A 23862-nucleotide genomic window follows, 5' to 3' on the forward strand; every position below is an offset into this window, starting at 1 on the left:
CCGTCACATACCTCTTTTTCCAGACCAACTTGTTACCAATCCTCATTATCTTATTCCTTTCATGTCCCCGACTATCCTGCCAAATCATTAGAGCCTGTCCATGCATTACTATAGAGCTGCTCCACAGGCCTGCTTTCCTGTGGGCAAAACGGGCAATGAGATGTCCTGTTTAAAATTAATGCCCATTGGATGGAATTTCCATTTTATTTTGCTGAAGGGCCACTCCTTGGTGGGGCTGCTGCATTGCAGAAGTCATCTCCAGCTGTCATGCAAAACCATCTATGAACTAGGCTCAGATTTTTTTCTTTTCAGTCAACTGGCCATGGAGAGCACTTCATACGGCTTAAGCATAGTATGAGGGCAGGATGGCAATGCAATGGGAGTAGCACACCAGGAGTGAGAACTACCTGCTCATCCAATTTACACTTGCTCAAGCCCAGTCCCAAATATACCACGTGATGCAGGAGTGTTACTGGGCATGCCTGACTCTGTGGCTTGGTAGATCGGACACCCAATTCATGTGGGGCAGCTGTTGTTTTATAGTCAAGTGTGTGTTCAGTCTCTACCACAGCCCAATAGGAAGCCAAGAGTTCTCTCTCAAAATAAGGATAAGAACTTTTCAAAATAGGTGTGATTTTACTCAAAAACCCTATGGGCCTCTACTCTGAATCTCCTATCAGGGCTTTCACAGAGTCCATACAGCATCTTGATCAGTCATAGGTATTTTGCAAACCATTGGACTCACTGGTCATAAATAATCATCTATCATTCAAACTAGGAATGTCTTGAGAGTAAAGGGGGCACTAGTAATAAATATGCTGGGACAACAGGCATAAATTAAAACTATCCTGAGATACATGGCCATCCAGTCATAAAAGCCAAGTGATTAATTTGTTTACTAGGTATTCATGACCAGCCAGAGTACACATTGCAAGATGAATCCAGGAAATTTTGATAGAAAGCTCTCAATTCTAAGATATTTTGGATTAGGCTATTGGATTTCAAGGTAAGAAATCTTCAAGTATTCAGGCAGAAAAAGGAAATATTTAATCAGTTCTTGAACTTTAGCATGCACTAGAAGCACCTGGATGGTTTATTAAAACAGATTACTGGATTCTATACCCCATGTTCCTAATTCAGTAGCTATAAAATGGGGACTGAAAATTTGCATTTTAACAAATTCCCAGGTGATGTTAATGCTGCTGATCCAGGGACCATACTTTAAGAACCACTGATCTACTGAGAAGAGAAAAAAAAAATCCCCACAGACTGTCCTCATGTTTTTCCACAGCAACATTCAATACCAAAAGATAATGGAGCAGTTGTTACAATATTCTAAAGAAAAAATTATACCAAAATATGGTTGAATTTTTAGGGCCACTGATAGCTTTCATAAACTTAAGGAAGATTGTATGAGAGATAACCTCTTGCACAAGCTGTGTGATGATGAAATCCAGATAAGATGAATAAAAATAAAGAACTCGGGAATGGAGAAGTTGTGTTAAATATAAAACCAACACTGACTAATTGTGAGAATGATGATTGTAAAGCAGATTATAAATATAAACTTTGATAAAATAATACTTATGTATATGGAGACAGAATATCTCATCTATAAGGATGAAATATGTAAACCAAAATTTGAGCCTCTCTTTAAGACAGGCATCACCTTTAACTTAAAAGGAGACTAAACAAGATCAATAACAGGTCCTAAAAGTACTTTTTTTTTAAATTCAGACACTATGTTGTAAATCACTTTTCTGAAAATGGAATCTAGAGGGTACAGTATATTTATGAGCTGAGTGTCTAAAGAAAGGTTGAATTTACTAACTAATTCAGGTTCAGATGAGGTCTTCAGGAATACAAAACCTGACTATGCTCTATCTTGCCTACAATTTCTCTGTGGTATTTACCTGCTATTCAGTGTAAGAAATTAAGACTCTTGTGCTGTCAAACTGTCTAATGACTCAACTGAAATGTAAATCTTTGTTTCTCAAGAATTGTGAAATATGTTTGAGATAATGAAAAGAAGTCCGAATGCCTGGCTAGTTCCTGTCTTGATGTATGGGATCTTAAAATGAACTCTAAGAACTCTGTGTCCATGACACTACCCCAAGAAAAGTGCAGTGTTTTACTCTACAGAGTTGTAAAAGACCAGAACAGCTTTTGACTTTTAAGATGGCCATCCTTCTGCAGAAGTTAGAAAATATCTTGAACAAAAACTGTGTCTTTTTCAGGTTTTCTAAAATAAATGTAACTGGGAACTTTGTTTACTTTTACCATAAGATTAAGTTGGGAGGTGAGGAGTGGAGAGATTAGAGGAAATATGAGAGTTGCTAGCATTCTCATGTTTATACCAGGTAGTCCATTTGAAATCAACTGCTCAGCATTTTTCTTTGTCTTTTTTCATAATCTGGAAGGGCTCTTTAAAAAAAAAACAAAACTTGAACGATTTGAAGTTTAACAAATCCTCTAGTTTCACTTCAATTTCCTTCTGTTAAAGTAGGAAAAACTTTTAATTAAAATTAGAATTTAATTTTTAATTAAAATATTTAATTAAAATTAGACATTTTAAAAGGATTTTTATCACTATATGCAGAGAAAACATTTTGAAATGATATTTATGTACTATACTTAAGATTTTTATTGAGGCATAGTAGATGTATCATAGAATTCACTCCTTATAAGTGTACAATTGAATGATTTTTAGTAAATGTATAAAGTTGTGCAACCATCACCATAATCCAATTTTAGAACACTTCCATCACCTCAGAAAGGAACATCTTGTCCACTTGCAGTCAACTCCTGTTCGGACCAATCTCAGGCAACCCCTAATCTACTTTCTGTCTCTACAGAGTTGTCTTTTCTGGATCATATGATATGTGGTCTTATACATCTGGGTTCCTTCACTGAACATATTGTTTTTGAAGTTCATCCATGTTGTAGCATGTATCACTTATTTGTTCTTTTTTTACTACTGAATAGAATTCCACTGTATGGATATACCATATTTTGTTCATCCATTCACCAGTTGATGGAAATTTGGATTTTTTTCTACATTTTTAGTTATTAAAAATAAGGCTCCTATGAACATTCATGTACAAGTCTTTACATGAATATATTATTCCTCTTGGGTAGATGCCAGGGAGTGAAATTGCTGGGTCATATGGTAAATTTATGTTTAACGTGTGTTTTTTCTTAACATCTTTATTGGAGTATAATTGCTTTACAGTGGTGTGTTAATTTCTGCTTTATAACAAAATGAATCAGCTATACATATACGTATATCCCCATATCTCCTCCCTCTTGCGTCTCCCTCCCACCCTCCCTATCCCACCCTCCTAGGTGGTCACAAAGCACTGAGCTGATCTCCCTGTGTTATGTGGCTGCTTCCCACTAGCTATTTTACATTTGGTAGTGTATATATGTCCATGCCACTCTCTCACTTCATCCCAGCTTACCCTTCCCCCTCCCCATGTCCTCAGATCCATTCTCTATATCTGCATCTTTATTCCTGTCCTGCCCCTAGGTTTTTCAGAACCTTTTTTTTTTTTTTAGAATGTGGTTTTTCTTTAATTGACAAAAGGCATTTCAAAGTGGCTACATCATTTTACATTTCTATCAGCAATTATGAGGATTCCCATTTCTCCATGTCTAGGCCTCCACTTATTATTGTCTGTCTCTTTTATTATCATCATTCTAGTGGGTGTGTGGTTTTAATTTGTATTTTCCTCATGACTCATGATACGATAAAGAGCATCTTTACATGTGCTTATTAGCCATCTTTGTCTTCTTTGGTGAAATCACTATTCAAATCTTATCTATTTTTAGAAATTGGGTTCTTTGTCTTATTGAGTTAAGAGATTTCTTTATATATTCTGGTTAGAAGTATTTTATTAGAAACATGATTTGTCACTATATTCTCTAAGTTTGTGGCTTGTATTTCCATTTCCTTAATGGTGTCTTTTGAAGTGAAAAAGTTTTAAATTTTGATGAAGTCCAATTTATAAATTTTTCTTTTAAGGATTATGCTATTGGTGTCATAGCTAAGAACTCTTTAAGTAAACCAAGGACACAAAGGCTTTCTACTACCTTTTCCTCTAAATGTTTCACAGTTTTAGCTCTTACACTTAGGTCCACTGTCCATTTTGAGTTAACTGCTTTTGTGTGCTATGAATTAAGGGTCTAAATCCACTTTTTGGCATGTGGCTATTGGCAAATGACCCAGCAGCATTTGTAGAAAAGACTGTCTTTTCCCCATTGAATTGCCTAACTAGCTTTGCCAAAAATCAATTTACCATAAATATAAGATTTCTGGACTCTCAGTTCTGTTCCGTTGATCAATATGTCTATCCTTATGTCAGTACCACACTGTCTCAATTATGGTAGCTTTATAGTACATTTTAAAATGGGAAGGTATAAGTCCTCCAATTGTATATTTCAAGATTGTTTTGACTATTTTGGTAATCAGTCTTGCATACCTAGAATAAATCCCACTTGTTCGTGGTGTATAATTATTTTTGTGTATTAAAATATTTGGTAATATTCTGTTAAGGATTTTTGCATCTAAGTTCATGAGGGATGTTTGTAGTTTTCCTTTTTTTTTTTTTGGTCATATCTTTGTCTGGCTCTGTACTGTCTTCCTGAATGAGTTGGGAAATGTTTCCTCTTCCATTTTCTGGAAGAGATTGTGTAAAGTTAGTTTTAACTACCCTTTAAAGGTTTGATACAATTATCCAGTGAGACTATCTGGGCCTTGAGATTTCATTTTGGAGAGTTTTTAATTAAAAATTCAATTTCCTTCATGGTTATAGGGCTATTCAGATTGTCTATTTCATCTTACTTGAATTTTAGCAGTTTGTGGTTCTTAAGGAATTGTTCCATTTTTTTTTAAGTTGTCATATTTATGAGCATACAGTTGTATGTAGTACTCCCTTATTTTTTTTAATGGCTGCACTATGTGGAATGATATATCTGATTTCATTCCTGATATTGGTGTTTTGTGTTCTATTTTTGTCAGTCTTGCTAGAGGTTTACCAAATTCATTATTTTTTTGAAGAACGAACTTTTTGTTTCCTTGGGGTTTTGTTTTCAGTAATTTTTTCCTATTTCCAATTTTATTTTCTGTATTATCTCATTCCTGCTGCTTGCTTTGGGTTTATTTTGCTCCTTTTTCTAGTTTCTGGAGGAAAGAAGTTATTGATATGACACCTTTCCTCATTTTAAATGTAAGCATTTAGACCTATAAATTTCCCTCTCAATACTGCTTTAGTTGCATCCTACATAAAGTTGTGTTTTAATTTTTTATTTAGTTCTACATACTTTTTAATTTCCCTTGAGACTTATTATTTGACCCATAATTATTTAGAAGCGTGTTGCTTAGTTTCCAAATGTTTTGAGAGTTTCCTGTTGTCTTTCTTACAGATCTCCAGTTTGATTCCACCATAGTCAGAGCACACATACTTTATGAGTTCAATTCTTTTATATTCGTCAAGATTTGTTTTAGGTGTTTTTTTTTTCCTACTTGGTCAATGTTTCACAGGAAATTGAGAAAAATGTAGTCTACTGTTGTTGGATGGTCTGTTTTATATGTGTTAATTAGATCCTGATGATAGTGTTGTTCAGATCTTCTATATCCTTGTGATTTTTTGCCTAACAGTTCTATTGGTTGCTGAATGTGAGCAGTGTTAATATTCCCAACTATAATCATACATTCTTCTCTTTCTCATTTCAGCTTTAACAGTTTTTGCTTCATGTATTTGAGGCTCTGTGGTTTATACACATTAGTATATCGTGTCTTCCTGGCAGATTGAGCCTTTCATCATTATATAATATCCCTTTTTTCTCTGATAATTTTCTTTGCTTTGAAGGCTACCTTATAAGATATTAATATTGTCACTGCTTTTTATTTCTCTATTATTAATGTGTACATAGTCTATCTTTTCTCATTCTTTTACTTTCAACCTACCTGTGGTTGAATATGAAGTGAGTTTCTTATATGCAGCATATAGTTGGATTTGGTTTTTTAATTTTTTAATCTACTCTGCTAATCTCTGTCTTTTGATTGGTATGTTTAGACCATTTACAATTAAGGTAATTATTGATATGTTAGCACTTTACGATGCTATTTTATTATTTATTTTCTACTTGTTTCCTTTGGTTGTTGTTGCTCTTTATTCTTTTTCTTGCCTTTCTGCAGGTTATTTGAACATGTTTTAGGATTCCATCTTAATTTATAGCACTTTTGAGTTCATCTCTGCAGTTTTCATAGTGGTTGCTCTGGGTGCTACTTGTAACTCTGTACTTGGTATCACAGTGTTTACCATTTAAAATGAAATATAGAAACCTCACTTCCAATTAGGTCTCTTTACCTTTCCCAACTTTACATATCATTGTTAACACATTGCATAACTTCTATTTCTTTTGTGAGATTTTTTTCCTTTTGGGTTTTATAAATCATATTTTATTGAAACAAATTATAATACCATCTAATACTCAAAAAATGTCTATTGTATGGACTCATATTTCCGATCTTTCTATTGTTTCTTCTTGCGTTCTGATGCTTAAGTTTCCTTTTATCATTTTCTTTCCATTTGAAGAACTTCCTTTGTCCAGTCTTTCCAGGATGTATCTGCTAGTCACAAAATCTTTTAGTTTTCATTCATCTGTGAATGTTTTTATTTTCCCTTCATTTCTGAAAACTAGTTTTGCCAGATATAAAATTATGGGTCAACAGTTAGTTATTTTCTTTCAGTGCTTAAAAAGATATTTGGCCATTTCCTTTTTCATGATTTCACATGAGAAATACATTCAAATTGGTATTTCCCTATAGGGAATGCATTGTTTCTCTCTGGCTGCTTTCAGGATTTTTTTCTTTGTCTTTAGTTTTCAAAAGTTTAATTATGATGTGTATTGCATGGATCCTTTGGGTTTATCCTTTTTAGAGTTCATTCAGCTTCTTGGATCTCTATGTTGATGTCATTCATCAAATTTGGGAAGTTTTCAGGCATTGTTTCTTTGAATGCTTATTCATTTCCCCACTGTTTCTCCTTTACTTTCTGGGACTCCAGTGAAATGAATGTTGGATATTTTGTTATTGTTCCACAGGTCCCTGAGGCTCTGGTCATTTTTTTCCCAACCTCTTTTCCATTATTCATATTGGGTGAATTCTACTGTTCTGTCCTCATGTTCACTGATTCTATTCTTCATCATCTCCAGTCTTCTGTTGAGCCCATCCAGCAAGTTTTTAATTTCTATTGTATTTTTCAGTTCTATAATTTCCACTTGTTTTTTTTCATAACTTCTATTTCTTTTCTGGGATTTTCTATAGTTTTATTTAAGACAATTTGTAATTGTTGTAGCATCTTTATAATGTCTGCCTTAAAATTCTTATCAGATAACTCCAACATCTGATTCATCTCAGTGTTGGCATCAGTTGATTTCACTTTTCATTCAAGTTGTGATTTTCTAGGTTCTTGATTTATATCCTGGACATTTTGTCTATTGTGTTAGGACAATCTGGGACCTATTTAAATATTTTATTTTACAGGAATTTACTCTATTTAGGTTTAACACATGAGTCTTAGCCTACTTCTGTGGGCTGTGATTCCAACAGTTTAATTTTCAGAGACTTTGTGACTGCCTGAGGGAGGCAGGTGAGGAAATCCTTCTATTAGTAACCCCCCCCCCCCCAAGCTACCCAGGTTTCTCTGGGCAGGAAGGAGAGATAAAGTGATTTCTGGGACCAGGCTGCTAGCTATAGGGCTGCTAGCTGTGACGACAGGTTCTTTTTCATGATTCCACCAGTCAGCCCTAATGTCTCTGGGCAGAGGAGGAGGGTCTCTGGCCCTTGGGGACAAAGAGGCTTCCCCAGGTGGGCCACGTGCTTTACCTGGGTGTCTCTTACTGGTTCCTCCCATCCACATCAGTATCTCTCCATAGAAGAGAGGAGTGTGTGGCCCAGCAGGGTAGGAGAATGCTTCCCCTGGTCACTTATTTTTGGCAGGGCTCCCAGTTGTTCCCCCTTGCCTGAAGTTGTCAGAGGGACTCCCACTACATCTAGGGGGAAGAACAAGCTGCTGGACTACTTTCTGTTGCCAAGTGGGAAGCCAGAAAAACATCGGGTCTGGGTGGCTGCCTTCTGTTGGTTGGGGGACACAAGATGCCCTGCCTCTGTGTTGTCATCTGGTCCTAGGTTCCCAAACCAGATCATCTTCTTCTTAGCACCCTTCAGAGTCATCTTTTGCTTGTCTCTTGTGTCATTTCTAGGATATATAAAGTTGTGCTTAGGGAGGAGGAGCAGGGAAAAAGAGGTCTATGCCATCTTGTCCAGACCAGAAGTCCCTCAGCTACTGAATTATCCATTAAAGTTTTATTTTTTCTGTTTTACCAATTTAGACGCAGTTACATTATGGATAGTAAAAATCCCAAAGACACCTTTGCACAGTGCAGGTATTTAACCAATATTCTCTAACATGTAATTAATGAGACTGGGAGAAACAACGGATGTTAATACAAAAGGATCTAAAATGAGCTTAAGGCCATACACATAAAGATATTGTTGAGGAACACGTGAGCATGCACGTGCGCGCGCCGCGCGCGCGCACACACACACACACACACACACACATGCACGCACTTCCTTTCAGGCCATCTACTTACAGTCTGCTTAAGGAGAGTCTCTACATGAAGCACAAATGGATTGATGAAGCCACCAGAAGGGGCTGAGGAAAATGAGAGAGAGAGGTAGGGCCTATTACAGAGAGGCACAGACCCTTCCTCCTGGGGCACTGAGTAGTAAAACCTGCCTGGATGCCTTTGCTTGGGGAATAACTTTGCAAGGCTGAGTAGTGCCAGGAGAAAGGTCGCTCCAAAATTATCAGGTTGGCCTGGCTCTTCTCTGAGCTTTAGTCAGGAAGAAGGCTTAATTTCATCAAGTGCATCAAAATAGATATTTGGGGCAGAATCCTCAGGCCAGTAGCTTTCACTTACTTCTTCTTTACTTATGAACTGTGTTGTTCCCAAGAAGCATTTAAAGTGGTTTCAATGCAACCTAAGTGCCCATCATCGGATGAATGGATAAAGAAGATGTGGCACATATATACAATGGAATATTACTCAGCCATAAAAAGAAACAAAATTGAGCTATTTGTAATGAGGTGGATAGACCTAGAGTCTGTCATACAGAGTGAAGTAGGTCAGAAAGAAAAAGACAAATACCGTATGCTAACACATATATATGGAATTTAAGAAGAAAAAAAAAATGTCATGAAGAACCTAGGGGTAAGACAGGAATAAAGACACAGACCTACTGGAGAACGGAATTGAGGATATGGGGAGGGGGAAGGGTGAGCTGTGACAGGGCGAGAGAGAGTCATGGACATATACACACTAACAAACGTAAGGTAGATAACTAGTGGGAAGCAACCGCATGGCACAGGGATATCGGCTCGGTGCTTTGTGACCGCCTGGAGGGGTGGGATAGGGAGGGTGGGAGGGAGGGAGACGCAAGAGGGAAGAGATATGGGAACATATGTATATGTACAACTGATTCACTTTGTTATAAAGCAGAAACTAACGCACCATTTGTAAAGCAAGTATACCCCAATAAAGATGTTAAAAAAAATAGATTAAAAAAAAAATAAAAATCTACCCATAAATGATGGAAAAAAAATAATAAAGTGGTTTCAATGGATGCATGTTATATAGGAAAATATAAATTAGATATAGACAAAAAAAAAAAAGAAGAAAACAAATGACAGGAATAAGACTGGTGCAAAAGTGCTTCTCTGCGACTTTCTACACACGCAATAAATAGCCTGTGAGAAGGCACATTGCTGGAGTATTTCCTGTGCCATCTCTGAGTGAACCCTCAGAGGCATTCAGGACCAGGCTTGGGGGCAGTAAAGTGGACTCATAACATGGAGGGATCCTCTAGATATGCTATAGGGGGAGACAAGTTTCCATGGAAATTTCCCTATAGTACTCCATAGATTTTCTGCTCCTAAGAGGAGCAGGAAATGTTTGATTTCCTCTTAAAGATTCCTGAGTTCTCACTTTGAGAATGGCCACAGTTCTGAGCAGTGTAACCTAGTTGAAGACTCAGGCTACTAAGTTCCTGAGGGATCACATCCCAGTTAGAATTCATTACAAGTCTGACTATCTAAATATGCAGAGTGTGTACCAAGGCTAAAACTACAGTCATTAATTCCTCAAACTTTGTTTACAGAATTCTTCTATTTGATTCTCAGAATCTAAGTCAAAACTGTTAGATACAAACTTGTGGTGTCCATCTCAAGTCAGCTGGAATGGCCCCTCCCAAGTCAGCTGGAAATCTAGGTGATGCTGATGACATGCAGGAGCTGAGAAGTAGCCACAGAAGCAGTGTTGTGCCTGGTGACTAAATGACCACACTCCTTCCACTATGGGAGCTCTCTCTCTCCTGGGGAATAGAAGAATATACAAAAATCCAGTCAGCTGGGCTCTATTGTCTATGTATACAATACACGAATAGGCTTGATTCTGGTGCAAATCCTCAGTGAGTGGTGGCTGCTGGGACAGCAGCTCTGAATCTAAAAATTATTTCTTGACTTGTCATGAAGCCAGTTTCTCCCCTTGGCTTATGTTTCTCATCTTTCTACCTCGCTGGAGCCTCCCTCAAACACCTTTAATTTCTGAAAATTTCTTAGAGTCTCATTCACTCTGCTTTTTGCTGATTTTTAACATCTTTAAGTCTCTCTTAGATCGAAAAACAAGGTACCCTGTTCCATTCATCAGTCCCTCTCTCTATCATTTATTCATGAAGATATGGCCCAGTTTTCCTTTTCCCATTTATATTCTCCTGAACCATTTGTTCTTAGCCCTTATCTAAAAAGTTAAGCTTCACACCTTGGTATTTCTCTGATGTTATTTGTTCAGATCACTAATTATCTTTTCCTGACCAAACGCGGTGGCTTTTCTTCAGAAATTATTCCACTTGATCTTTTGGCTTTCTCATCTTGTGCTATGAGGTCTTCAAGAACTATGGTTTTAATTTCTCATATTTCTCTAACTTTGTATTGGAGGAGATTATTTTTATTTCAGTTTTGAATATCTACAACGTCATCTATGAATGTGATCTTTCTTGTTTGAAATGGCAAGATAAGGTATCTGCCTCAAAACATACTGTTCAAAATGTATATGTATGTACTATATTCATGTAGCTATAAAAATTCTGTGTGTTTCCATTTTATCAAGAAAGTGAGTTTTGAGAGCATGGTTTCTAATCAAAATGCCGTGGGATGGGAGATTGTAGCCAAGATGGCAGAGTAGAAAGGCCCTGAGCTCACCTCCTCTCATGAGCACACCAAAATCACAACTATCTTCAGAACCACCATCAATAAAAAACAAAACAAAACAAAAAAACTGGAACCTACAGGAAAAGATCTCCTACAATTAAAGATATATAGAAAGAACCACAATGAGACAGGTAGGAGGGACAGACTTGCAATAAATCAAATCCCATACCCCCTGGGTGGGTGAACCACAAACTGGAGAATAATTATATTGCAGAGGTTCTCCCACAGGAGTGAGAGTTCTGAGCCCCACATCAGGCTCCCCAACCTGGGGATCCAGCACCAGGAAGATGAACCCCCAGAGCATTTGGCTTTGAAGGCCAGCTGGGCTTAATTGCAGGAGCCCCATAGGACTGGGGGAAATAGAGACTTCACTCTTAAAGGGAGTACACAAAAGCTCCCATTCACCAGGACGCAAGGCAAAAGCAATACTTTGATAGGAGCCTGGGCCAGACCTACCTGCTGGTCTTGGAGAGTCTCCTGGAGAGGTAGGGGTGGCTACAGCTCACCCTGGGGAAATAGACACTAGTTGCAGACATATTAAACATTCAGCCACATGAACACTCCTGGCAGCTGCCATATTGGCTCATTAGAGTCAAGACCTGGGCCACCCAATAGCCTGTAGGTGCACTAGTGCTGAGACATCTCAGGCCAAACAACTAACTTGGCGGGGACACAGCCCCACCCATCCACAGACAGGCTGCCTAAAGACTACAGAGCCCACAAAAGCCTCTAGACACAGCCCAGCCCACCAAAGGGCCAAGACCCAGCTCCACACACCAGTGGGCAGGTACCAACCCCTCCCACCAGGAAGCCTGCACAAGCCTCTAGATCAGCCTCACCCACCAGGGGGCAGACACCAGAAGCAAGAAATCCACAATCCTGCAATGCAGGCCAGATCCTACCCTGGGACCACCTGGACCCTGGCCCTGCCCACTATCATGTGAATGCAAACTTCAGGACACCCCAGACCCCATACCCAACTGTGTCAGGAACTGCCCCCCTTCCACCAGTGGTCTGAAACAAGCTCTGAGATCCCTGGACCCTGCAGCAAGACCTGGGAACTAGCTCTGCCTGCCAGTAGTCTGGCACTAACCCCAGGATCTGGCTTCACCTGCTAGTGGGTGGGCAACAGCCCGAGTCTTCAGGATCCTGACTTTGCCCACCAGGGAGCCAGCACTAGCCCTGGGGAGCCCACTTGGATTCCAAAACCAGGCACCTCATGACCAGACCACACTAAACAGCAGCCAGCAGCATCTGTACAAGACAGGGGCTGACACCAACCAAACTAGGGGCCAACCAAGCCTACCAGGCTGCCCACATAGCCTGCCTCAACAGAAGGACCCAAGCAGCCCTCTTAGGGGGAACACCTAGAGAATACAGCTTGGGTAACAAGAGGGGAATGCACTGCTGGGACCCATAGGACGCCTCCTACAGAGGGCCACTTCTCCAAGGTTAGAAACATAACTAATATACCATATACACAAAAATACAAATAGCAACTTGGACAAAATAAGGTGGCAGAGGAATATGTTCCAGACAAAGGAACAAGATAAAACCCCAGAAGATGAACTAAGTGAAGTGGAGACAGGCAATCTATCTGAGAAAGAGTTTAGGGTAATACTCATAATGATTATCAAGGAACTCAAGAAGAAAATGGATGCACAGAGTGAGAAGTTAGAGATTTTTAACAAAGAATTAGAAAATATAAAGAACAACCAAACAGAATTGAAGAATACAATAACTGAAATAAAAATATTTATTTATAGATTGCTGTATAAAAACCTCATGATAACCACAAACCAAAAATCTATAATAGATATACGCACAAAAAAGAGAAAGAAGTCCAAACATAACACTAAAGGTAGTCATCAAATCACAAGAGAAGAGAACAAAAGAAGAAAAGGAAAAAGACCCAGAAAAATCCAAACCAATTAACAAAATGTCAATAAGAACACATATCAGTAATTACCTTAAATGTAAATGGACTAAATGCTCCAACCAAAACACATAGACGGGCTGAATGAATACAAAAACAAGACCCATATATATGCTGCCTACAGGAGATTCAGTTCAGATCTACAGACTGAAAGTGAGGGGATGGAAAAATGTATTCCATGCAAATGGAAGTCAAAAGAAACCTAGAGTAGCAATACTTATATCAGACAAAATAGAGTTTAAAATATAAAGACACTGACACAGAAACAGAAATATAGATCAATGGAACAGGATAGAAAGCCCAGAGATAAACCCACGCACATATGGTCACCTTATCTTTGATAAAGGAGGCAAGAATATACAGTGGAGAAAAGACAGCCTCTTCAATAAGTGGTGCTGGGAAAACTGGACAGCTACATGTAAAAGAATGAAATTAGAACACTCCCTAACACCATACACAAAAATAAACTCAGAATGGATTAAAGACCTAAATGTAAGGCCAGACACCATCAAACTCTTAGAGGAAAACATAGAACACTCTATGACATAAATCCCAGCAAGATCCTTTTTGACCCACCTCCTAGAGAAATGGAAATAAAAACGAAAATTAAAAAATGGGACCTAATGAAACTTAAAAGCTTTTGCACAGCAAAGGAAACCATAAACAATGAAAAGACAACCCTCAGAATGGGAGAAAATATTTGCAAATGAAGCAACTGACAGAGGATTAATCTCCAAAATTTACAAGCAGCTCATGTAGCTCAATGTCAAAAAAACAAACAACCCAGTCCAAAAATGGGCAGAAGACCTAGACATTTCTCCAAAGAAGATATACAGATTGCCAACAAACACATGAAAGAATGCTCAACATCATTAATCATCAGAAAAATGCAAATCAAAACTACAATGAGGTATCACCTCACACCAGTCAGAATGGGCATCATCAAAAAATCTAGAAACAATAAATGCTGGAGAGGGTGTGGAGAAAAGGGAACCCTCTTGCACTGTTGGTGGGAATGTAAACTGATACAGCCACTATGGAGAACAGTATGGAGGTTCCTTAAAAAACTAAAAATAGAACTACCATACGACCCAGCAATCCCACTACTGGGCATATACCCTGAGAAAACCATAATTCAAAGAGAGTCACGTACTAAAATGTTCATTGCAGCTCTATTTACAATAGCCAGGACATGAAAGCAACCTAAGTGTCCATCAACAGATGAATGGATAAAGAAGATGTGGCACATATGTACAATGGAATATTACTCAGCCATAAAAAGGAACGAAACTGAGTTATTTGTAGTGAGGTGGATGGACCTAGAGACTGTCATTCAGAGTGAAGTAAGTCAGAAAGAGAAAAATAAATACCGTATGCTAACACATATATATGGAATCTAAAAAAAAATAAAATGGTCATGAAGAACCTAGGGGCAAGACGGGAATAAAGATGCAGACCTACTAGAGAATGCACTTGAGGATATGCGGAGGGGGAAGGGTAAGCTGGGATGAAGTGAGAGAGTGGCATGGACATATAGACACTACCAAACGTAAAATAGATAGCTAGTGGGAAGCAGCCACATAGCACAGGGAGATCAGCTCGGTGCTTTGTGACCACCTAAAGGGGTGGGATAGGGAGGGTGGGAGGGAGGGAGATGCAAGAGGGAAGAGATATGGGGACATATGTATATGTATAACTGATTCACTTTGTTATAAAGCAGAAACTAACACACCATTGTAAAGCAATTATACTCCAATAAAGATGTTAAATATATATATATATATATATATATATATATATATATATATATATATATAAAGACACTGACAAGTGTCCTTGTCCTTATAAGAGACAAGGACACTACATAATGATCAAAGGATCAATCCAAGAAGAAGATAAAGAAATTGTAAATATATATGCACCCAACATAGGATCACTTCAATATATAAGGCAAATGTTAACAGACATAAAAGGAGAAACTGACAGTAATATAATAATAGTGGGGGACTTTAACACCCCACTTACATCAATGGACAGATAATCCAGACAGAAATTAGTAAGGAAACACAGGTCTTAAATAACACATTAGACCAAACGGACTCAACTGATATTTATAGAGCATTCCATCCAAAAGCAGCAGGTTACACATTCAAGTGCACATGGAACATTCTCCAGGATAGATCACATGCTAGGCCACAAAACAAGCCTTGGTAAATTTAAGAAAATTGAAATCTTATCAAGCATCTTTTCTGACCACAACCCTATGAGACTAGAAATCAACTACAAGAAAAAAAACTGCAAAAAACACAAACACGTGGAGGCTAAACAATATGCTACTAATGGATCACTGAAGAAATCAAAGAGGAAATTTTAAAAATACCTAGAGACAAATGAAAATGAAAGCACAATGATCCAAAACCTATGGGACTCAGCAAAAGCAGTTCTAAGAGGGATGTTTATAGCAATACAAGCTTACCTCAGAAACAAGAAAAATCTCAAATAAACAACCTAACCTTATACTTAAAGCAACTAGAGAAAGAAGAACACACAAAACCCAAAGTTAGTAGAAGGAAAGAAATCACAAAGTTCAGAGCAAAAATAAATGAAATAGAGACCAAAAAACCCCACAAAAACAATAGAAAAGACCAATGAAGCTAAAAGCTCGTTCTTGGAAAAGATAAAATTGATAAGCCTTTACTCAGACTTATCCAGGATCATAAGAGAATGCTACGAGCAACTCTATGCAAATAAAATGGACAGCCTAGGAGAAATGGACAAATTCTTAGGAAGTACAATCTCCCTAGACTGAACCAGGAAGAAACAGAAAATACAAAGAAATTACCAGTAAGGAAACTGAATCGGTAATTTAAAACCTCCCCCAAAACAAAAGTCCAGGACAAGATAGCTTCACAGATGAATTCTACCAAACATTTAGAGAAGTGTTAACACCTATCCTTCTGAAACTATTCTAAAAAACTGCAGAGGAAGAAACACTTCTGAACCCATTCTCTGAGGCCACCATCACCCTGATACCAAAACCAGACAAAGATATCACACAAAAAAGAAAATTATAGACCAATATCACTGATGAACACAGATGAAAAAATCCTCAACAAAATACTAGCAAATCGGGCTTCCCTGGTGGCGCACTGGTTAAGAGTCCACCTGCCAATGCAGGAGACACGGGTTCAAGCCCTGGTCTGGGAAGATCCACACGCTGTGGAGCAACTAAGCCCATGTGTCACTACTACTGAGCCTGTGCTCTAGAGCCCGTGAACCACAACTACTGAAGCCCGTGTGCCTAGAGCCTGTGCTCTGCAACAAGAGAAGCCACTGCAATGAGAAGCCCACACACCACAACGAAGAGTAGCCCCCACTCACCCCAACTAGAGAAAGCCCATGCACAGTAACAAAGACCCAACGCAGCCATAAATAAATAAATAAATAAAAATACTAGCAAATCAAATCCAACAATACATTAAAAGGATAATTTACCATGATCAAGTGGGATTTATCCCAGGTACGCAAAGATTTTTCAATATCCGCAAATCAATCAGTGTGATACACCACATTAACAAATTGAAGAATAAAAACCATATGATACAATCATCTCAATTGAAGCAGAAAAGGCTTTTGATACAATTCAACATCCATTTATGATAAAACCTCTCCAGAAAGTGGGCATAAAGGGAACATATCTCACATAATTAAGGCCATTTATGACAAACCCACAGCTAACATCATACTCAATGGTGAAAAGCTGAAAGCATTCCCTCTAAGATCAGGTACAAGACAAGGATGCCCACTCTTGCCACTTTTATTCAACATAGTTGTGGAAGTCACAGCCACTGCAATCAGAGAAGAAAAAGAAATAAAAGGAATCCAGATGGGAAAGGAAGTAGTAAAACTGTCACTGTTTGCAGATGGCATGATACTATACATAGAAAATTCTAAAGACACTACCAGAAAACTACTAGAGCTCATCAATGAATTCGGTAAAGTTGCAGGATACAAAATTAACATATAGAAATCTGTTGCATTTCTATACACTAACAACAAAATATCAGAAGAGAAATTAAGGAAACAATACCATTAAAAAAATACCTAGGAATAAACCTACCTTAAGGGAGCAAAAGACCTGTACTCTGAAAACTATAAGGCGCTGATGAAAGAAATTGAGGATGACACAAACAGATGGAAAGATATACCATATTCCTGGATTGGAAGAATCAGTATTGTTAAAATGACCATACTACCCAAGGCAATCTACAGATTCAATGCAACCCCTATCAAATTACCAATGACATTTTTCACAGAACTAGAACAAAAGATTTTTAATCTGTATGGAAACACAAAAGACCTTGAATAGCTAAACAAATCTTGAGAAAGAAGAACGGGGCTGGAGCAATCACACTCCCTGACTTCAGACTATACTATAAAGCTACACTAATCAAAACAATATGGTACTGGCACAAAATCAGACACATACTTCCATGGAACAGGACTGAAAGCCCAGAAATAAACCCATGCACTTACGGTCAATTAATCTACAACAAAGGAGGCAAGAATATACAGTGGAGAACAGACAGTCTCTTCAACAAGTGGTGATAGGAAAACTGAACAGCTACCTGTAAAAGAATGAAAGTAGAAAATTCTCTAACACCATATAAATGTAAGACTGCATACTATAAATGCAAACTAAATGTAAGACTGGATACTATAAAACTCCTAGAGGAAAACATAAGTGGAACACTCCTTGACATAAATTGCAGCAATTTTTTTTTGGATCTGCCTCCTAGAGTAATGGAAACAAAAGCAAAAATAAACAAATGGGACCTAAATAACTTAAAAGCTTTTGCACAGCAAAGGAAACCATAAACCAAATGAAAAGACAACCTACAGAATGGGAGAGAAATATTTGCAGGCGATGGGACCAACAAGGGATTAATTTCCAAAATACACAAACAGCTTATACATCTCAATAAAAAAAAAACCCAATAACCCAATCAAAAAATTGACAGAAGACCTAATTAGACATTTCTCCAAAGATGACACACAGATGGCCAACAGGCACATGAAAGGATGCTCAACATCACTAATTATTAGAGAAATGCAAATCAAAACTACAATGAGGTATCATCTCACATCAGTCAGAATGGCCATCATCAAAAGGTCTACAAATGATAAATACTAGAGAGGGTGTGGAGAAAAAAGAACCCTCCTACACTGTTGGTGGGAATGTAAATTGGTACAGTCACTATGGAAACAGTATGAAGGTTCCTTAAGAAACTAAAAATAGAGTTACCATATAATCCAGCAATCCCACTCCTAGGCATATATCTGGAAAAGAAGCAAACTCTAATTTGAAAAGAAACATGCACCCCAATGTTCATAGTGGCACTATTTACAATAGCCAAGACATGGAAGCAACCTAAATGTCCAGCGACAGATGAATGGATAAAGAAGATGTGGTATATATGCATAGACATAGAAAACAAACTTTATGGCTAATAAAGGGGAAAAGGTGGGGGAGGAATAAGTTAGGAGTTTGGGATTAAAATATGCTACTATATATTTATAAAACAGATAACCAACAAGGACCTACTATATAGCGCAGGGAACTAACTATACTCAATATCTTGTAATAACCTATAATGGAAAAGAATCTAAAAAAGAATATATATACAAATACATATATACACACATATATACACAAATAATATATATAAAACTGAATCACTTTGCTGAAACTAATACACATTGTAAATCAACTATATTTCAATAATTTTTTTCTTTTTTTTGGCCACATCACGCAGCATGTGGGATCTTAGTTCCCCAACCAGGGATCAAACCCATGCCCCCTGCAGTGGAAGCATGAAGTCTTAACCACTGGACCATCAGGGAAGTCCAATAAATTTTTTTTAAAAAAGATGTGGTATATATATACAATGGACTATTACTCAGCCATAAAAAAGAATGAAATAATGTCATTTGTAGCAACAAATGGATGGACCTAGAGATTATCATACAAAGTGAAGTAAAATGAAGTAAGTCAGACACAGAAACACAGATATATAGTATCACTTATATGTAGGATTAAAAAATGATACAAATGGGCTTATTTACAAAACAGAAATAGACTCACAGTCATAGAAAACAAACTTATGGTTATCAAAGGGAAAGGGGCGGGGGATAAAGTAGGAACTTGGGGTTAACACATACACACTACTATATATAAAGTAGATAAACAACAAGGACCTCCTGTATAGCATAGGGAACTATATTCAATATCTTGTAATAATCTATAACAGAAAAGAGTCTGAAAAATAATATATATATAAAACTGAATCACTTTGCTGTACACCTGAAACATTGTAGACCAACTATACTTCAATAAAAAAAATTTTTCTTGGAACAAAAATGCTGTGGGATGAATGCTCTCTGACAAAGGAAAGCAACAAAATGGAGCCAAAGGAAGTTGTACAGGGTTTTCTAAAGAAAAGACATTATCAAAGAACAGACATTTTACTGAAAGTAGAAGAAAGTACCATAATCTAAAATGTTTTTAATTAAATCAAAGAGTCAAGAAAAAAATCTTGGATTCTCTACAGCAAGTTTGAGTTTAGCTTGGAGAGGAAAGAATGCAGTAGCTTTCTCTTGCATTAGAACAGGTGTGTACAGGCCAAGATTGGAACAAATCAGCAATGCCTTGGGAAGCCCTTCCTGACAGAGCAAGACTGGAAAGAAAGATGATCGATTTGAAGGATACCAGAAACACAGGGGCCACTCAGTCTGAAACCCCTGGAGTTTAAAGCTTGATATTACTGCTGCTTATATTTCTGAGACTCTTGACTTTTGGTGGAGTGAAAAGACCACCAGACACGCAATGAGATCTTGGCTGGAGTCCTGGTTCTGGAGTCAAATGGAAGATACCTCAACATAACTTCCCTTTTCTCATGGGCACTGTGCAGACAATACTCCTTACCTAGTTCAGTTCCCATGAGATCATTTACATGCAAGGCCTTGCCTGTTGGCATCTACTTGTTAAACATTACTCTAGAGAGAGACTCCATTTGAGCCAAAAGATTTTTTGATTAATTCATATTACTCTGAATATTTAATAAAGTATTTTTAATAAGTATTTTGTAAAAAGTTATGGTAAAGCTGTAACTGTTGAAAGCTTGATTTAAGAAAATAGTCATACATCTTATCAGCTCAATTTAAGAAACTCAAGTTATATATAATCAAAGATCACCATCTAGTGGCCCAATTGTACTATAACTTCTAAAGTTAGCTGCAAGCTCCAAAGACTTCAGAGGCTAGAAGGCGTGTGGAAAGCATCCGGCCCTGCCAAGGAGAGGAGCAAAGAGAGATTTAGGGCCCACTAAAAGCATTCAAATTTCAAGTTACAAACAAAATAAACAAAACACGGTGCCCTTCAAACGAATCAACCTTCCAAATCAAGCTTTGGTCTTGGGCCTCTGGTCACTCAGAGTATGAGTGGATAGTTGAATGTGATAAAGTAAAGTGAAAACTATTTTGGAGATAAGCTCAGAGAAATCCAAAACAATGAAGGCCTTTACAATTATCTTGAGCGACTTTGCCTCTCACAAGCAACTTTACAATCGAAAATTTGGTTTCCTTGTGATAGAATTATTTGTGTGTACATCTTGATGATAAGAAATAAAGTTACAAGAAAACATCATTGCCCCACACAATTCTCTTCTAATTAGGCAGCATGAGTTATTGAAAAGGGCATAGTCTTGAGTCAGAGGGCTTTGTTCAAATTCTGGCTTCACTCCCTATTGGCTGTGTGACCTTGAGCATGTTACTCAACCTCACTGAGCCTCACAGGGCTATCGCAAGGATTAAATGAAATAAGGCTTGGAAAGGGCTTATTCTGGTATCCAAAACATAACTGGTGCTCCTTTCACCATTCTCTCACTTAAAAGAAACCATATAATTTAGAAGAAATTAAAGAAAAAGTTTAACTTAAAAAAAAAAATAGGGTTTGGATTTGAAGCCAAAAGCTGACTTTTAAATTACATTTTTCTGTTAAAATGAAGATAAGAGACTGTCTAGTAATCATATGACCAAAGTAACAGTGGTTGTCCTGGCTTTGACTGATTCTGTATTTTCTTTCAGGATGTAATTTTCTTACTGGTAACATGGAAGAAAGAGTTGTATCCACCGTAAAACGAACATAATAGTACAAACCTCACAGGGTGTTGAAAGGATTAAATGAGATGTTGCATAAATGTCCATAGCTCAGTACCACTTAGTAAGGATACTACTAAGTTTCATTATTACTGGTCTTTGCCTCTCTCGTGGGACATCTGTGAGAATATAATTGCCATTGATTATTTCAGAAATGCCCGCGGGCTTTTGCTACCTTCCTCACAAATCACACTTTCGCCAAGGTTCTTCCCTAGAAAGACCAGCACTGGGGCTCTCATAAGGTGCCTGTTTCTTTGTACACACTATGCAGATGACTGGTTTTAAAACAAGTCACAGCAGAATTTGCATTTCCAAACGAGAGTTGTATCCTTCAAAGTACGTGAGAGGTTAAAATTCTTGTTCCTCTAATATCCCTCTACTCTGGGAACTTCCCTCACAACCGACTACGTATCCCTTTATCTCAACAGAAGCAAAACGGAAAAAGGATTTTAGTGGAATAGAGAAATAGATTTGTGTGGGTAGCCTGTAGGTTGGTTCTGAAGCAGTTCATGAATATTTCTGAGCAACAGCCAGCATAACTTTGCAAAGTGACAACACAGAAGGAATACTATCATAGGGGTATATTAATTATAAGATGATATTTTAAAGTCGCATCTTAAAGGAGAAAAAAGGTCTATGTTCAGAGGCTTAAAGAGCCTGCATCCCTCTTTGTGCCCCTTTCCATTGGCACCTTGCCTGTTCACAGAGTCCTAAAGTTTCGACCCATATTTGGGATATCAGGGTTTTGGGGGGTTTTGTTTTGTTTTTGTTTCCCTAAATCACTTTAACGAGACTTTCCGGAGGGGTTGGGGGTGGGTCTCAGGCCCTTGCACACTGACTTGCAGCACCCAGAAGTGGCACAAACGTCCTGTCAGGCCCACGGTTCTAATTTGGGGTATGGAAATTGTTGCTAAGTAAAGCAAGGCAGCTATGACAGGAAGTAAAGCCTTGGCCGGTGGAAGCCTGTGCTGGAGTTCTAGCTCCACTACTCACAAAGCGCTTAATTATTTTGAGCTTCGTTTCCTCACCCGTGAAATGGGGGGACCCGGCCCGACTGGCCTCAGGGGACTGTGATGAGGGCTGGAGCCAGACTGAGAGTGAGAAGGCCCTCTTAAGCATCACGCCCAGAGTCCCTCCCCTGCTCTTGGCACTCACTGGTCCCGTCCAGCTCTGCAAGAGGGGTCTCACCACGCCCAGAGGGCCAGCGGGGCAAAACAGAGATGAGGGACCCTCCGCGGCGGCAGGTGAGGTGGCCCGTGTCAGCCTGGCTGAAGGGTCCCTTCTGCCCACGCCCGACCCTCAGCAGGAAGCCCCAGGCTCACCGAGCGCCTCTCCACACTCCCTTTTTTCCTGCCATTCTTGCCTGGGGTGACATCCAGCGAGCGGTAACTGGGTGGCTTCTCCTCAGGCCAGTTTGGGGAGCGCGAGCGGCGGCGGCGGCGGCGACGGGGCCCCCAATTCCGGGAATGCCTCTCCTTCTCCTCCTCCTCCTCGGAGCTCCAGGAACTGAGCCCGGAGGGCAGGGGAGGGGAGTAGCTGCGGTGCCGGCGCCTCTGGTGTCCCTGGGCGCTGCCCCGGGGGCTGGGCCCGCGGGCTCTCTCTGGGAAGCGGCTCCGGAGACGGGGGCGGTTGGGCGGCCAGCGGGCCTCGCTGGACGAGGGGCCGTCGCTGAGGCTGTCCCTGTCTGACCAGGGTGTGGGTGACCCGCGCTGCCTGGAGCCGCGGTGCCTTCCGCTCCGCAGTCGGCCCAGCTCCCTTTGCTCCAGCGCCCAGCGCTGAGGCTCCCGGTCCCGGTGCTCCTGCTGGAAATCAGAGTAGCGGGGCTGCCTTCTCCCCTCCCTCAGATCCCAGGGTCCGGGGGGAGCCGGGGGGAGCCACTGCTGGTGGGAGGAGTTGCTGGTCCTCCGCAGAGACGGCAGGTCTCTGACCAGCGGGGGCAGGTGGATGATTCTGCGTTCCACGACCTCAGAGCCCAGGGAGGACAGCATGCTGCGGGGATGGCCAGATCTGCCTTGGAGGTCAGCCGGCAGAGGCTGGGCTGGGTTGAGGTTCCGCAGCTCTTTCTCCAAATACTCTAGGACACCGTTGGTGATGGGAGGGTGAGCGGTGGTCTGGGTCAATGGCATCTCTGGGAGGCTGGATCGCAGGGACAAATCTGATTGAAAATAAGGAAAAGAACATGCAGAACTGCTGGTCCAAAACACACTCCTCAGAATCAGGGCACCGAAGTGCCACCTTATTAGCATGCATCTACCCCCTCCCATCCTCAGTCGTAAAGATGTCCACCATATTGGTCATGAAGGCCCCAATGCAGCCCATGCTCCTACCCTTGCCCTTTACCCTCTCCCACCCCAAATCTCTGGCAAGGTTTAC

At 39.4% G+C, this 23862-nt stretch overlaps 1 protein-coding gene across 3 annotated transcripts in view; it reads right to left on the reverse strand.

Annotated features, from left to right (window-relative positions):
* ILDR1 (immunoglobulin like domain containing receptor 1) overlaps nt 1–23862 on the reverse strand; it is a 94278-nt gene that overhangs the window by 45152 nt on the left and 25264 nt on the right. The window contains exons 7-8 of one of the 3 annotated variants that reach the window (XM_029215396.1): nt 22853–23644; nt 9609–10441 (exon numbers count right to left, since the gene is read on the reverse strand). In XM_029215396.1, the coding sequence (XP_029071229.1) occupies nt 10422–10441; nt 22853–23644 (812 nt within the window). In that variant the 3' untranslated portion in view covers nt 9609–10421. Of the gene's footprint in view, nt 1–9608; nt 10442–22811; nt 23645–23862 lie in introns of those variants that run through there. The other 2 variants (XM_029215395.1, XR_003792434.1) reach the window with 2 other exon arrangements.

This window comes from Monodon monoceros, unplaced genomic scaffold (assembly GCF_005190385.1).
Source record: "Monodon monoceros isolate NGI ecotype Baffin Bay Population unplaced genomic scaffold, NGI_Narwhal_1 Super_Scaffold_11, whole genome shotgun sequence".
Taxonomy (NCBI): Eukaryota; Metazoa; Chordata; class Mammalia; order Artiodactyla; family Monodontidae; genus Monodon; species Monodon monoceros.